Below are 17527 nucleotides of genomic sequence, written 5' to 3' on the forward strand. Positions count from 1 at the left end.
GGGTTTATTTCTGGCCTTAGGCTTTCCTATATTACAAGAAAAACTCCATAAAAAAAGCAGATATTAAAATCAGAAAATAAGAGGAATGATCCAGTGTATCAGGCTATAAACTTAAATAAAACATAGCTTTTATTGAGCCATTAAAAAATGCTGCTACCACCATAATAAGTCTTAGTGCACACAAGGATCACAGCTGTCTCGACCTATGCGTTTCGACGTGCAGTCTTAATCATGGTCTGTCTGAACTGTGGACTAGTGAGCATATAAAGGTAGGTTGTAATTAAAGATAATAGTTATCATGTGCTCACTAGTCTCTGAGGTCAGTATGATTACCATAGACAAAAGGGAAATAAAAAGGTTAGTGACACATTATTACCCTCTAAAATTAATATCATTGACATGTAGAAAAAACAAAAATATTTGTGATTCAAATATAGAATGAATATAAAAACTAGCGATATACCATGTCCAAGGTGTAAACAAAACTGTCATTAATATTGTAGCATTAGATCCTGCCTGAGATTCAATCCAAAGGGTACTCGGGTTTCTAACATAAAAATCCAATATGGTTCCCTATTTAGCAGTTTGCGTCTATGGTCTCCCCCCCCGGATAGGTCTATACACTCTTTCTATGCCTTGAAATTTCAGTGCTGAAACTTCCCATTTATGGAACGTTCGGAAGTGTGTTGACGCTGCTGAAATATTTGTGGCCAAAGGATTAACCACATCAGATATGTGTCCTCTAATCCGTAGTTTTAAAGGGCCGGTAGTACAACCAATGTATTGGATCTTACATGTAATACATTCAACAAGGTATATAAGCCAGAGTGTGCAGCAATTAATAAGGTCATGTATTTTGTATATACGATTATTATGCAGTGAGGTAAACATATCCTTTGTCACTGTGTGTGAACACGCTTTACAGCGGCTCGCTCCGCATTTGAAAAAACCACTAAGGTTTAACCAGGTAGTAGATTCAGAAAGCCTATGGTCTTCACTCAGGAAAAGACTGGGGGACAGGGTGGTACCACAGCCACAAACCGAATATCCTTGGTAAGAATATTATTAAGCCCCAGATCCTGGTGTAACATTGTATGTATTTCTTTATAATGGACACCACTTTGTTATACTGCGGACTATAAGTTGTAGAGAAGTTTCACATCCCAAATCTTTTTTTCGCTCCTTATTTTTGGGAAGATCCTTACGTTCTAGGCTCGATGCCATTTTGTATGATTTTATAAGATTCCAATCAAGATAACATTTTTTTGCCAATCTGTCACAAACTTCTCTGGCTTCCATATCAAACGCAGTATTATCAGTACAATTTTGTTTCGCCCTAATTAATTCCCCATATGGAATATTGCGCGTGATATGCAGCGGGTGGTAAGAATTGGCCTGCAGAATACTGTTACTGGCAGTCTCTTTTCTATAGGGTGCTATTTTTACTGTATTGAGATATTTGTCACCGTTCAATTTAAGATCCAAAAAATGCATTTCTCTAGAATCAAAACAATGTGTGAATCTCAAATTGAAATCATTGTTGTTGAGATTTTCTGCAAATTTCAACGCCTCCTCCTGTGTGCCTCCCCACATCAGGAGGAGGTCGTCGATAAATCGACCGTACCATGTGATTTTTGGGCTGTAAATATTGCTCTCATTGTAAATGTCTTGCTCCTCCCATTTGGACATTAATCCAATGACAGTGAAAATTTGCTAACCATACTTACTCCTCTTCTTCGTAAAAAAAAAAAAAAATGATTGTCAAAGCAGAAATAATTATGATCTAGAAGAAATTTGACATGATAATGAATTATTTTATTTCTACTGTATATGTGCTATAGGTATCCAAGTGATAGTTCAGGCTAGTTAATGCTACACTCTGTGGTATGGATGGATATAGACCTACACATGTGATCAAAATTGTTGGTACCCCTCGTTTAATGAAAGAAAACCCCACAATGGTCACAGAAATAACTTGAATCTGACAAAAGTAATAAATTAAAAACCTTTGAAAATGAACAAATGAAAGTCAGACATTGCTTTTCAGCTTCCACAGAATTTTTAAAAAAATGAAAACTCATAAAATAGGCCTGGACAGAAATGATGGTACTCTTAACTTAATATTTTGTTGAACAACCTTTTGAGGCAATCACTGCAATCAAACAATTTCTGTAACTGTAAATGAGACTCCTGCACCTCTCGACAGGTATTCTGGCCGACTTCTCATGAGCAAACTGCTCCAGTTGTCTCGCGTTTGAAGGTTGCCTTTCCCAGACGGCATTTTTCAGCTCTTTACAAAGATGCTCAACAGGATTTAGGTCAGGGCTCATAGAAGGCCACTTCAGAATAGTCCAATGTTTCCTCTTAGCCATTCTTGGGTGTTTTTAGCTGTGTGTTTTGGGTCATTATCTTGTTGCAAGACCCATGACCTGCGACTGAGACCAAGCTTTTTGACACTGGGCAGCACATTTCTCTCTAAAATCCCTTGATAGTCTTGAAATTTCATTGTACCCTGCACAGATTCAAGACACCCTGTGCCAGATACAGCAAAGGAGCCCTAGAACATAACAGAGCCTCAACCATGTTTCACAGTAGGGACAGTGTTCTTTTCTTGATATGCTTCATTTTTCCGTCTGTCAACATAGAGCTGATGTGCCTTGCCAAAAACTTCCATTTTTGTCTCATCTGTCCATAGGACATTCTCCTAGAAGCGTTGTGGCTTGTCAACATGTAGTTTGGCAAATTCCAGTCTGGATTTTTTATGATTTTTTTTCCAACAATGGTGTTCTCCTTGGTTGTCTCCCATGAAGTCCACTTTGGATCAAACAACGACGGATGGTGCGATCTGACACTGATGTTCCTTGAGATTGAAGTTCACCTTTAATCTCTTTAGAAGTTATCCTGGGCTCTTTTGTTACCATTCGTATTATCCGTCTCTTTGATTTGTCATCAATTTTCCTCCTGCGGCCACGTCCAGGGAGGTTGGCTACAGTCCCATGGATCTTAAATTTCTGAATAATATGTGCAACTGTAGTCACAGAAACATCAAGCTGCTTGGAGATGGTCTTATAACCTTTACCTTTAACATGCTTGTCTATAATTTTCTCTTTCTAATCTCCTGAGACTACTTTTTCCTTTGCTTCCTCTAGTCCATGTTGAGTGTGGTACACACCATGTCACCAAACAGCACAGTGAGTATCTGTAGCCCTATATACAGGCCCACTGACTGATTACAAGATTGTAGACACCTGTGATGCTAATTAGTGGACACAACTTGATTTAACATGTCCCTTTTGTCACATTATTTTCAGGGGTACCATATTTTCTGTTCAGGCCTATTTCATGAGTTTATTTTTTTTCAAAAATCTGTGGAAGCAGGGTTGAAAAGTAATGTCTGATTTTCATTTGTTCATTTTCATGGGTTTTTAATTTATCATTACTTTTGTCAAATTCAAGTTATTTCTGTGACATTGTGAGTTTTTCTTTCATTAAACGAGGGGTACCAACAATTTTGACCACGTGTGTATAACATCGCATAATAGCCAGTGATAATTCTCTTGCTATAGAAAAATCTTCAAATACAGTAGCCACAAATTTAGAGTCCCTAATGTAGCTGGGAATTTCTTGCACTAGTGGTTGAAGATAGAAATCTATCCACACACCCAGTCTCTCTCCCATAGAACCTAAGCCCGCTACTATTGGTCTGAGTGGTGGTGGAAATATGTTTTTGTGGTCCTTAGGAAATTAATGATATATAGGTATGAAAGGTTGTTCCACATAGAGCTGTTCCGCAAGTTTTTTTTTATCCAAGGCTCCTGTACTCAAACCTTCTTGTAGCAATATATATAATTCCATATTGAAATCATTGGTGGGGTCTCTGATTAGTTCCAAATACACATCAGTATTTCTTGTTTCTTAAATTAATCAAATTGAGCTTGAGCTAAATCGAATGTAATACCACTATTGTGCCCCACTTGTCTGCTTGTCTGCTGTCAAATCCATATTAGTTTTGATTTCCCTCAGGGCAATTTTTTCTTTTCTAGTTAGATTGTTATTTTTATTTCCATTATGAGTGATTTCATTTGTTTAGAGAAACCAAATCCTTTTCAATAAGATCCTGAACTGGTCTAAAACCATGGGACGTGATTGAAGTGGATTAAAGGATGGATTTCCCCTATGAAACAGACTATTCAGAGAGGAATCAGACTTCATAGATTCCCTCTCCAATGATTTCAATTGTAATAACACCTTTTGTTCTGAAAAAGATTTGTTAGGAGTAATATCAGAATTAACTGTTGCAACATCAGTAATATTTTCAACATCAATATCAGAGCTATCAAAATGACATTTCACAGTAAGGGTCCGCGCCAGTCTATTAACATTCAAAATTGTTCTAATACAGCAAACTCATTGGTAGGGGGAAAACTTAAAAGTGATAATTGTTCCTCTGATAACACAAAATTGGACAAATTCCAAATCGGTAGCTCTAATAGCGGTGGTTTCTGTTCCGGGTGGTATATGTGTTTCCGCTTGTGTTTGCGGCCCCCCTTTCCTCCGTTTTTTGGCATGCTAGTAGATGTATTTTGCTGGATACTTCTGCTGGTCATAAATTGCTGATTTTCACTTGCCGAGCTTACTGAGGAATCTGAATGTTCATCTGATTTGATGTAGGAAAGGTAGAAGAAAAATCTGTAGAAACAGCCATACCCTTCAAACTTACTTTGGCAGGTTTTGTTGTACGTTAGTAGGGACGTTTTTTTAGAATAGAAAATGGACCTTTATTCCAATCATACACTTTGTTCTGTGAGTAATCCTCACTATCATGTTTGAATTTCGTTTTTTTAAATGTTCATAATAAAATCTTCTATCTTCGCTAAATTAGCTTTCAGTTTGTCATTATGGCTAGTGAAATCCTTGTTGTGCACAAATTTGTCCAATGAGAATTGGATACAAAAACTAAAACAGAAATAAAAAGTTCCAGCTCCTCATATTTCAGGATTAACCCATCAACTTCAATGAACAATCGCTAAGGATGCAGTTCCACTCTGTGTGAAATGTCTCATCATACAGGGCTGTGGCCACTTATTTTAGCCTTAATCCCCTTGGTATCATCTCCTTTTTCACATACATTTCCAGAGTTGTAAAATCCCAGCAGATTATTAATTCTTGAGATTTTTAAATCTCAGGCAGGATCTAATACTACAATATTAATGACAGTTTTCTTTACACCTTGGACATGGTATATCGCTAGTTTCTATATTTATTCTATATTTGTATCACAAATATTTTTATTTTTTCTACATGTCAATGATATTCATTTTAGAGGATAATAATATATGTGTCACTAACCTTTTTATTTCCCTTTTGTCTATGGTAATCATACTGACCTCAGAGACTAGTGAGCACATGATAACTATTATCTTTAATTACAACCTACCTTTATATGCTCACTAGTCCACAGTTCAGACAGACCATGATTAAGACTGCACGTCGAAATGTAGGTCGAGACAGCTGTGATCCTTGTGTGCACTAAGACTTATTATGGTGGTAGCAGCATTTTTTTAATGGCTCAATAAAAGCTATGTTTTATTCAAGTTCAAAGCCTGATACGATGGGTCATTCCTCCTATTTTATTATTCATGAACCAGGCTGCTCTGGCTGGATCTGAGCGAGGCTGAGACTGAGCGGACTTTACTGACCTTTTTCTTTCTCAGATATTAAAATGTTTCAAAAGAAAATTGGCACCAACAATTCTTGTAATAAGAAAAAAAAACCTGCAAAAAGCACAAGACACATTTTGTTGCTTTTTAACAAGTTAAACATTTGTTTTAAAAGAAATTAAGTCTTTTGAGCACCAGAACAGATGTACCCTGCAGGGATGGCACAGGTACGGCTACTACACCCACCCTGGCAGTTTAACCACTTACTGCTGTCAAATGCAAACATGGCATCTAAGAAGGTTTGACAGAGTTCGGTCAATGCCCCTCCTCCCCAAGTACTCGATAGTATGGGGCTGCCTAGTTATTCCGATACTTAAATGCCTAATAATGGTGTCTGGGCCTGCAATGTACAAAAGTCTATTAGGCCGGGCCAGAGGCAGCGTCCAATAAGTTACCTTTTAACGCCTCCAAACACATTAGACTAAAACACACGTAACTTTTTTATTTTTTGGCAAACAGAGCTGTAAGATCGATTATTGTTTGCAGGTCGAGTGGCAGATTTTTTTGGTACCATTTTGCATATATTTTTTTGATCGCTTTTTATGCAGATTTTTCAGACATAAAATGAACAAAAACCAGCAATACAGTAATTTTTTCTATATTTTTTGCGCCATTCGCTGCGCAGTAAAAGTGATCAGACCGATTTGTTCATCGGGTCGGTGCGATTACAGCAATACCAGATTTATAATTTTTGTGCTTTGCTATTTTTACAGACTAAAAATAATATTTTACAAAAATGAATTTGTTTTAGCATTGCCATTTTCTGAGAGTTGAAACTTTTTTATTTTTTTTTGCCGAATGAGCTATATTAGGGCTATTAGCTATATTAGGGCTTGTTTTTTGCGGTTTGGTGGTTTCATTTTTACCATTTTTTTTTTAACACAACTTTTTGATCACTAATCAGTATGATGAATAAGCGATGTTTTGGTGTGCATTTATTTTTATTTTTTTTTACGGTGTCCGCGAAACAGAATAAATAACATGCCAGTTTTATAGAGCGGGTCATTCCGGATCCAGTGATACCAACTGTGTGTACTTTTTTTTTTGTTGTTGTTTATTTTTGTTGCATCACAATCGCTGCGTTTTAAATGGCGAAACGGCTTTTCGTGATGTGTGCGGTTTTTTGTGTCTTTTACATACTTAATTTCACTGTGGGACATGTATAATTTTATTTTTTTTATCACTGCTCTCATAAACTGCAGTGTATGAGAATAGTCAGCTTATAGCTAGATCTCACAGACCACTGTACCCTGGGGTCATCACGTGAAGTCAGGGTACCATAGTAAGCATCGGGACCAGCAATTCTCATTGCGGGGGTCCGGTGGTTACAAAGGGGGTCTTGTGACCCCCTTGTAACAACTTAAATAGTGCTGTCGCGATTAACAGCGGTATTTAAGGGGTTCATCGGTCGCAAAAACGTCTGGGGCCGATACTGCAGGGTGTCAGCTGTCATAATGTTGTTAATGAGCTGACTGCACAATTTTAGTTAAATCACATCCATAACAACTTTATTATACGCTATTATCCTATACACAGCAACGTAGATAGAAATCACAGGTCCCACAGGAATAGCTGTACTTGGGCCCCCAACCTCAAAAGGGCAAAAAATTATCATTATATATATATATATATATTTTACAGACCAAAAGTTTGGACACACCTTCTCATTTAAAGATTTTTCTGTATTTTCATGACTATGAAAATTGTACATTCACACTGAAGGCATCAAAACTATGAATTAACACATGTGGAATTATATACTTAACAAAAAAGTGTGAAACAACTGAAAATATGTCTTATATTCTAGGTTCTTCAAAGTAGCCACCTTTTGCTTTGATGACTGCTTTACACACTCTTGGCATTATCTTGAGGAGCTTCAAGAGGTACTGCATAAGTGGCATAATGGGGGCATTATACTGTGTGGGGAATGATACATACTGCATAAGGGGCATAATGGGGGCATTACACTGTGTGGGGGCATCATACATCCTGCATAAGGTGCATAATGGGGGCATTACACTGTGTGGGGTCATCATACATCTTGCATAAGGGGCAAAATGGGGGCATTACACTGTGTGGGGGCATCATACATCCTGCATAAGGGGCATAATGGGGGCATTACACTGTGTGGGAGCATCATACATCCTGCATAAGGGGCATAATGGGGGCATCACACTGTGTGGGAGCATCATACATCCTGCATAAGGGGCATAATGGGGGCATTACACTGTGGGGGCATCATACATTCTGCATAAGGGGCATAATGGGGGCATTACACTGTGTGGGGGCATCATACATCCTGCATAAGGGACATAATGGGGGCATTACACTGTGTGGGGAGATCATACATACTGCATAAGGGGCATAATGGGGGCATCATACATACTGTATAAGGGGCATAATGGGGGCATTACACTGTGTGGGGGCATCATACATCCGGCATAATGGGGGCATTACACTGTGGGGCCAGTAAAGGGGCCATGTACTATACGTTTCCTCCCTTCCTGTCTCCATAGTTGGGTCGTATGTATCTATTACAGGAAACAGAACAAAAACCTTATGATTCTTATAAAGGGGCAACACAAGACCCCAAAAGAGTCTCCGTGCTGAAGGGGTTAATGCCCCCTGCGCCCAGTAATGGGGTCTCCACATACCTCCACCTGCAGAGCCGCCACCACATATATGGCTGCTCTGTGCGCACAGGAGCTGTGATGAGGTCACAGGAGGGGAGGAGTCAGGGGTCACATGATCAGGGGCCTCAGTGGATGCAGGACTCTGCTGTGCTGGTTGTCATGGTGCTGGATGAGCTGAAGTTTATGTGTGGGGTCAGGAGGGGTTTACAGTGTGGATGTAGCAGAGCCGCGTGTGTACGAGGCGTACGGAGAGGAGCCGCGTGTGTACGAGGTGTACGGAGCGGAGCCACGTGTGTACGAGGTGTACGGAGCGGAGCCGCGCGTGTACGAGGTGTACGGAGCAGAGCCGCGTGTGTACGAGGTGTACAGAGCAGAGCCGTGTGTGTACGAGGTGTACGGAGCGGAGCCGCGCGTGTACGAGGTGTACGGAGCGGAGCCGCGTGTGTACGAGGTGTACGGAGTAGAGCCGCGCGTGTACGAGGCGTACGGAGCGGAGCCGCGTGTGTACGAGGCGTACGGAGCGGAGCCGCGCGTGTACGAGGTGTACGGAGCGGAGCCGCGCGTGTACGAGGTGTGCGGAGCAGAGCCGCGTGTGTACGAGATGTACGGAGCAGAGCCACGCGTGTACGAGGTGTATGGAGCAGAGCCACGCGTGTACGAGGTGTACGGAGCGGAGCCGCGCGTGTACGAGGTGTGCGGAGCAGAGCCGCGTGTGTACGAGGCGTACGGAGCGGAGCCGCGCGTGTACGAGGCGTACGGAGCGGAGCCGCGCGTGTACGAGGTGTGCGGAGCAGAGCCGCGCGTGTACGAGGTGTACGGAGCAGAGCCGCGTGTGTACGAGGTGTACGGAGCAGAGCCGCGTGTGTACGAGGTGTACGGAGCGGAGCCGCGTGTGTACGAGGTGTACGGAGCGGAGCCGCGTGTGTACGAGGTGTACGGAGCAGAGCCGCGCGTGTACGAGGTGTACGGAGCAGAGCCGCGCGTGTACGAGGTGTACGGAGCAGAGCCGCGCGTGTACGAGGTGTATGGAGCGGAGCCGCGCGTGTACGAGGCGTACGGAGCGGAGCCGCGCGTGTACGAGGTGTACGGAGCAGAGCCGCGTGTGTACGAGGTGTACGGAGCGGAGCCGTGTGTGTACGAGGTGTACGGAGCGGAGCCGCGCGTGTACGAGATGTACGGAGCAGAGCCGCGCATGTACGAGGTGTACGGAGCAGAGCCGTGTGTGTACGAGGTGTACGGAGCGGAGCCACGTGTGTACGAGGTGTACGGAGCGGAGCCGCGTGTGTACGAGGTGTACGGAGCAGAGCAGTGTATATATGGAGCCCTGTTTGTATGCTGTATACAGCTGTATACCCCCCAGGTTCGGGCTGACACACCGCGGCTCTTTATCAGACTGTAGAAGAACTGACACTGGACAATCGGTAAAACTGCGCTCGGACGTCTCTTGTTTCTCGCACAGATATTGATAACATAAGATGGAGTCAGACGAACCCTCCTACAAAACCTGATAACAAAGTCATTACTACAGGACTGGATGAGAAAGAGATTTATTCTACAAGAAACGCTGGGGCCACAAATGAGAGAATCCGGGTCCCGTGGCTGAATACTCCGGCCCCCAGCGTGTTAGGAGCAGACGGGGTCTTTGTCCCTGGAGCTTCTCTGCTCGGTATAATGAGACTCTGATCTTGTTCTTATAAAGAGGGTTGGAGTAAAATAGAAGCTGCCTGAATATGAGGACCTTGTCTGATCTCTATGTCCTTGTGTACAGAGCTATGGAGATAGCGCTATTCTCTGTATAATAGATGTGATGTCGCTGGTGCCCTAATATTCCTGTACAATGGTCTCTGTAGAGATAATCTTACCCCAGCATTATGGATTGGGAGAAGGGAAAAAGGGATTGGGGACATTTTATTGTAATTTCCCTTTAAACAAATGTAATAAAAAAATAACTGATTATAGAAAGTGGTTCGTTTTCCCACCATGTTGTCTGTAGGAGAAGTAAAGAGCCGAAGCTGAAGAAGCTTTATCTCCAGAAGTCTACAAAAGAGGGAGGATTGGCAACTCCAAATGTCCTTGTCTAGTTTGGGATTGGGAGTTAGGAAAAGAGGCAGGAGGACATTTTGGGATTTGTTTTGGTGGGTGGGGGCAAGAGATGCAATATTTGTCCGTATAGTGTAAATATATGAATACAGTTAGATCCAGAAATATTTGGACAGTGAATCTTTGTGATTTCAGCTCTGCAGGCCACTAATCTGGATTTAAAGTGAAACAATAGTGATGAGCAAGCACTAAAATGCTCGGATGCAATGAGCCCAATGTAAGTCTATGGGAAACTAGAGCATTTTTCAGGCGGCTCCCTCCGGCGGTCTGCAGGGGGCCTAAAAATTGCCCAAATCGATGGGAACGGTGCTCAAATGACATGGGAACAGCATGGGGAAGACCCCTGGAAGAATTTCTGACTCCCAGGTCACTGCTGTCAACATCGTTGTCAAAGGTATTACACCACTTTTACGGACTCACAATAAAATATACAAAAACGAAACCAAAATGGATTTTCCTGGGAAATATGTTAAGGAACATCCTTTCCAGGGTAAAGACTTGTATATAAGGCAAAATAAATAAGCAAAAACAAAAATACTCCTCCACACCTTGGGCTATGTTCACATGTAGCGTTTTTGATGCGTTTTTGCACTTTTGCATTGCTTTCAACCAAGACAAATGCATTCACTGGGAAATGTCATTTTAACATTTTACAACCTTATCTGGCCATGTGGTGTGTGACACATCATCAGACACATGCATACAGTGCTGAAAAGACATGGGTACAGCATGGGGAAGACCTCTGGAAGCATCTCTGACTCCCAGGTCACTGCGTAAAACCATAGTCATCAGACGTGATCCTATATTACTGCTGTAATAATACAGACATTTTTGGCAACATGACAAATATTAAACGCCATTTAAAATGGGCAAGGCGAGTGGCAAGGGAGGGGGAAGTGGACATGCACGCCAATGCCGTGGGCAACATGAAACTGTGCCTTCTGAGGGAGCAAAACAGGCACCCACATCATGTCGAACTACCTTCCTGTCCCAATTTCTAGGGGGCCGTGTAATACCACTCTTGAAGGCAGAGCAGTGTGAAAAGGTTGTTGGTTGGTGTTAGAAAAACTAACACTTCCTTACTTTAGGTAAGGGTACGGTGAGAATAGAGAGGAAAACAATCTTGAATTGTGTGGATAAAACAAAAGCTTATTTAATGTTCATTCAAAAGTGGTTACAAAAATGAAGAAAATATTTCATAGCACACAAAAAGAAGAATCAGGTTAGAAGAGAGAAAGGAAACAATTATAGGTTCTTACGTATCCAGTATAGAAACATGATCCGTGTTGGAGATACTCGAGGAAGGAGTGATCTCCCCCATTCAATTCTGGCTCTCCTTATATACCATCTCGCCTCATAGACATACATTGGAGAATATTTTTAGTTTCATAACCCAATATGGCGACTTGCTGATATATTAGTAGCTTCTACCATATTAGAACGAAACTAGTAACTCGTGACATATGCATTTTGGCTACGTGAACATCACCTCTTGTTGGTATATTTTAAACATATGGCTAATGACCTTTAAGGATCACTAGTTATCTCCAAATAACCCATATAGACAAGAGTCCTATAGGTTTGACAAACTGAACAGGTTTCTACCAAGGTCCCAGAATAACTGCACATTCTTTCTCTATATTTGAATCTAAGCATGGTTACAGCCCAAGCTTGTTAAAGCTTATGCATGTATCTTTCTATCATAAGAAATTTATATTTTACAGTCCCCCCGATTATGATTTAAAAAATATCATAATCAATCCTAAACTCATTCTCTCACCATTCATATCACATTAATTCTTTATTCTGAAAACCTGGTATCAAAACCTGTATTGAATGTCATCTGAGTTTCCAAAATCTTCTAAATTAACAATAAAAATTCACTCAAAGAGTTATACTTTTTCTTTTTAACATTTCTCTTAAAATATCATCCTCGTTTTTCATTTCTATATCTTTTTGCATATTTTCTTAATTTTACACATAATAAAAATCTGAATAATAATACACAGCGAGACCAAAATAAATATGATTATGATTGGATTTGTTAATACATTTCCTGCAGCCATTTTCGCTGAAGACTGTGACCAACTAGTTACTGATCTTCCTAGATTTTTCCACCAAGATGAGGCTGACATACTTGTCCATTCATGTTCAACATAATTTAAGTTACCTTGTTCATGTCTGAATACAATTTCAGCTTCTTTTAGTTGTTTTGTTAATAAATTTAACAAACCTTTGTCTTTCTTTGTCTCATTTGTCCACATATTCCAAGGGGAATTACATATTTGTGACAAACTGAACTGTATCGGAAGGATTTTCTGATTTCTTGTCCCTATTGACGTAATATTAATACTTCCTTCCTTCTTGGAGATAGTTTTCACATTTCCCTCCATACAAGATGAGAAGAATGCAGAAACAACTTCTTTTTCGGACATAACTTGAAAACAAATTTTGTTCGAGCTTATTGGGGTCAACAAGTCATGTATCGTGTGCACATTGTCAACTCTGGCATGATATGAGGTATGATTATGGAAACACGAGTTATAAATGACTTTATCCTGTCCAGGTAGACACATTACCTTAGAAACAAAATGTAAGCATGAAGAAATGTCTAATTGTTCAGTGTTTGTACCATCAAATGCTAAATCCGTGTACTGTAATAGATAATACAGCAATTGTGTATTAATAACAGGAATGCCCAGAACAGTTATAGGAACCATGGTTTCTTCTTTTCCCGATATTGGGATTAGTGATGTTCCTATACAAATATTCTGTTCACATCCTAACCACTTACTTACCTACAAATCTGTATGATTTAACGCAAAATTATATTCTGCAGGCAAATTTCTCATTATTCCTAAAGGTGTAATTCCACTTTGCAATGCCTGTGCAATCATTTTCAGATTGGTGGAATATTCAATCTGAACTTCTAGACATGCTGTGGCCACTTGGGATTCCTGTTCACTTTCTATTAGAGCTAAAGTAGCATCTTGTAGATGTGACACTGAAGATCCCAGCACAGCAGCCGTGTTCAAAACCAGCTTTTCAAGGAGTTGATTCAAACTTTTCTGAATTTTTACCCCTTTACCTCCAATATACCCAATATTTTCCAAATCTGATTTAAGTGTATGAATGTCCATAGTATTAATTAAACTTCCCACTGTTCCTAATCCCCCAAAATACCTTCTAATATCCCCCTCTTACTTCTAACCTGTGTTGAAGTTCTTTTTCCAAACCATTGTTCTATTCCCATCTCCATGTTAATGAGATGTGATTGACATTGAGGATATCTGGAAGATATTTTCTAATTAGTCATATTGAAAGTCCATATCATAGTCATAAATACTCCATCTCTCAATAGAGGTTTAGATTGGAATTGATTGAATTGGAAAGGAGTAGATGTTTGAAACCTTGTCTGTGTACATACATTATCTACTGCTGACCAAACATTTACATCTTTGCATTGTTTGTAATTATTTTTAGTTAAAACGCAACATTGATAAAGTCCAGAATCCTTAGGGGATGGATTATCTAGAGAAAAAACAAAATTCTTATCCAACCATCTCACATTCCTGGATTGACCTCTGTGTATAACATTTGTTGGACCATTTGAAAAAGTTCCCAAAAATAATTTGGGTGGGAGACGAGACAGGTCCAATGGAGCCACATTCATCACTTTGGAGGGATCGATGATATGCATATGCTCCTCCTCTTGGTTGGAGGACAGGAAGGATCAGGACAAAGCATCGGCTTTAATTTTCTTGTCAGCAGGGCGGTAATGTAGAGTGAAGTTGAAACGGGTGAAGAACAAAGACCATGGAGCCTGACGCGGATTGAGTCTGTGCATTTTGTAGATATGCCAGGTTTTTGTGGTCAGTGTAGATGACCACCGGGTGCAGAGCCCCCTCTAGCAGGGGACGCCACTCCTCCAGTGCTAATTTGATGGCCAGCAGTTCTCGGTCTCCTATGCAGTAGTTGCGCTCGGATGAGGAGAAGAGCTTGGAGAAGAAGCCGCAGGTTACCATTCTCCCGGATGGAGACTTCTGGGTGAGCACCGCTCCTGCTCCGGAAGAGGAAGCATCAACCTCCAGAAAGAACTTTGTTGCAATGCAATCCGGACGGTGCAGCACTAGGGCAGAAGAGAAGGCTTGTTTTAAAGAGCGGAAGGCCTCCTCCGCTTCAGACGTCCATTCCTTAGGATTTGCTCCCTTATGGGTGAGCACTGAGATGTGAGCAGTCCGGGAAGAGAAATGTGGGATGAAGAGGCGTTAATAGTTAGCGAAGCCCAGGAATCGCTGAATCGCCTTCAACCACTCCATTCGGGGCCACTTTAAGACGACAGAGACCTTCTCGGGGTCCATCCGTAGACCAGTCTTAGGGGTAATATAGCCCAGGAATGGAAGAGAGGTTTGCTCGAAGAGGCATTTCTCAAATTTTGCGTATAAGTGGTTCTGCCTGAGCCTAAGCAGAACCTGACGAACATCCCTCCGGTGTGTGGATAGGTCCGGAGAGAAGACCAAGATGTCGTCCACGTATACCACCACGCATGATTATAAGAGATCACGAAAGATGTCATTAACTAGCTCTTGGAAGACAGCTGGAGCGTTACAGAGACCGAAGGGCATCACACGGTACTCGTAGTGGCCGTCCCGGGTATTCAATGCCGTCTTCCACTTGTCTCCCTGGCGGATCCGAACCAAGTTGTACGCCCCGCGAAGATCGAGCTTGGTGAAGATCTTCGCGCCTTTAAGGCGATCGAACAGTTCAGAGATGAGCGGCAGGGGGTACTTATTTTTGATGGGAATCTGGTTGAGTCCCCTATAATAAATACAGGGACGCAGAGAGCCATCCTTTTTCTTTACGAAGAAAAATCCTGCTCCAGCCGGGAAGGTAGATTTCTGGATGAATCCTCTAGCAAGATTTTCTTCGATGTACTCCAACATGGCCCGAGTTTTGGCCAGCGACAAGGGGTAGACACGCCCACGGGGTGGAGAGGCGCCGGGTGCCAGGTCGATAGGGCAGTCATATGGTCTATGAAGTGGCAGTGTCTCTGCTTCCTTCTTGTCGAAGACGTCTGCATAGGACCAGTAAGGTGACGGTAGACCAGGTACATTAGCCGGGGTAGACGGAGGTAGAGCTGGACGAACTGAAACCAGGCAGGACTCATGGCATTTCTGACCCCAACGAAGCACTTCACCGGATCTCCAATTCAGGACGGGCCCATGTTTCTAAAGCCAGGGCAGACCGAGCAGGAGAGTGTGAGAGAGACTGGACAGCACGTGAAAGGAGATCTTCTCAGAGTGCAGCATTCCCACCTGAAGGATTACAGGCTCTGTGACGAGTAGGATGTTTACTGGAAGAAGTCTCCCATCCACAGCGGTGACCGACAATGGTTCAGCCACACGTATAGTAGGAATCTGATACTGCTCCACTACTGCCTGTGAGATGAGGTTCCCCGCGGATCCAGAATCCAGGAAGGCTGTCTCAAAGAAGTGTCTTGCCACTGGAAATATACAAACAGAGTCAATGACTGAGAGGTGTTACTCTTGTCTAGGATGACCCCTCCAAGCGGTCCTAGACACTGGAGTTTCCCGGCTTCACCGGACAGGAGCGGATCAGGTACTCCTTACTACCACAGTAGAAACAGCTCCCCTCGGCTCGGCGTGTCTCTTGGCGGGACTTGACCATCTTGGTCTGGTCAATCTGCATGGGTTCGGGCGAGTGTGCCCAGGGAGTTGCTGGTTGGGAGGCCGGTTTCTGGAAAATAGGAGCAAGACGAGGAAATCTTTTCTCCCGGGTAGTCTCCTTAACTCGTTCCAGGAAACGGATGTCAATCTGGGTAGCTAGTGACACCAGGTCATCCAGGGTGGTAGGAAGGTCCCGGTCGGCTAGCTCGTCCTTGATTTGTCCGGAAAGACCCTCCCAGAAGGTGGACACCAGGGCCTTGTCGTTCCAGGCGAGCTCAGAGGCGAGGGTACGGAAATGTAAGGCATAGTGGCCCATGGTGAGACTCCCTTGGTGGAGACGGAGCAGTGAGGAGGCAGTAGACGTCCTACGTCCGGACTCATCGAAGATCTTTCGGAAGGCAGTGAGGAAAGCCGGAAGATCAGATACCAGGGGATCCCCTCTCTCCCATAGAGGTTTAGCCATGCCAATGCTTCCCCGGTGAGGTGAGACATGATAAACGCCACCTATACGGGTACGCCTATGTTAACAAACAACACGTAGCATTTGAATTTCAGGGGTGTTTTTACCACGGCTGCCCCGTGTGTTATAATGAAAATGACACAAATAAGGTAACAAATACTTCCTATGGGCAGTTATATTCTGCATTTTTAGCTAAAAAGCTTTACTTACAGTGCTGCGGGTACACAGTAAGAGTGATGTGGGAGCATGACTGGAATGAAATGGTTGAAAAAGATTCTAACCTTCAAACATTTCTTCTCCAAATGGAATTCCCAACACCTTTAGACCCACGAGATGCTCTTTATGGCGGCCGAACTAACGCCACTAAACTCTATCATGGCTTGGAGGATGGAGAGACATTGCATTACTACGATTTCACCAGTCTGTATCCCTTTGTAAGCAAAACTAAAACATACCCTGTAGGCCACCCAGATATCATCTATGACCATTTCGGCTTCATTAAAAAATACTTTGGTATTGCTAAAGTCAAGATCTAACCGCCAAGAAATTTGTTTTTCCCTGTGCTGCCTGTAAAACTCAACAAAAAATTAATGTTTCCCCTTTGCTACACATGCGCTGTAAGTTCACAGACCAAGGTTTGCACTCAGTGATGAAGAACGTGCCCTGACCGGTACATGGTGCACTATAGAACTTGAGATGGCTGTAGAAAAGGGGTACAGGATTGCCCACATCTATGAAATATGGCATTTTCCTAACACAACTGATGATCTGCATGCTCTCTACATTAAATTACATCTTTGTGATAAGCAGGAGGCCTCAGGTAATCCTAGCTGGTGCACTGATGAAGTCAAGAAAAAGCAGTACATTGACGTCTTTCTTGAAAAAGAAGGTGTACAATTACAGCCTGAAAATATAGGTGTGAATCCG

At 42.3% G+C, this 17527-nt stretch overlaps 1 protein-coding gene across 1 annotated transcript in view; it reads right to left on the reverse strand.

The window, feature by feature from the left end:
* Positions 1-17527, reverse strand: part of LOC141218918 (uncharacterized) — a 78123-nt gene that overhangs the window by 34594 nt on the left and 26002 nt on the right. The window contains exons 14-26 of the mRNA XM_073665973.1: positions 17394-17438; positions 17232-17300; positions 17019-17132; positions 15781-15956; positions 15558-15681; positions 13800-13984; positions 13637-13757; positions 13329-13457; positions 12750-13211; positions 12459-12653; positions 5350-5395; positions 4401-4689; positions 3508-3735 (exon numbers count right to left, since the gene is read on the reverse strand). Coding sequence (XP_073522074.1) covers positions 3508-3735; positions 4401-4689; positions 5350-5395; positions 12459-12653; positions 12750-13211; positions 13329-13457; positions 13637-13757; positions 13800-13984; positions 15558-15681; positions 15781-15956; positions 17019-17132; positions 17232-17300; positions 17394-17438 — 2183 coding nt within the window. The remainder of the gene's footprint in view (positions 1-3507; positions 3736-4400; positions 4690-5349; positions 5396-12458; positions 12654-12749; positions 13212-13328; positions 13458-13636; positions 13758-13799; positions 13985-15557; positions 15682-15780; positions 15957-17018; positions 17133-17231; positions 17301-17393; positions 17439-17527) is intronic.

Source organism: Phyllobates terribilis, unplaced genomic scaffold (genome assembly GCF_046119375.1).
Source record: "Phyllobates terribilis strain yellow unplaced genomic scaffold, ASM4611937v1 Scaffold_251__1_contigs__length_2838608, whole genome shotgun sequence".
NCBI lineage: Eukaryota > Metazoa > Chordata > Amphibia > Anura > Dendrobatidae > Phyllobates > Phyllobates terribilis.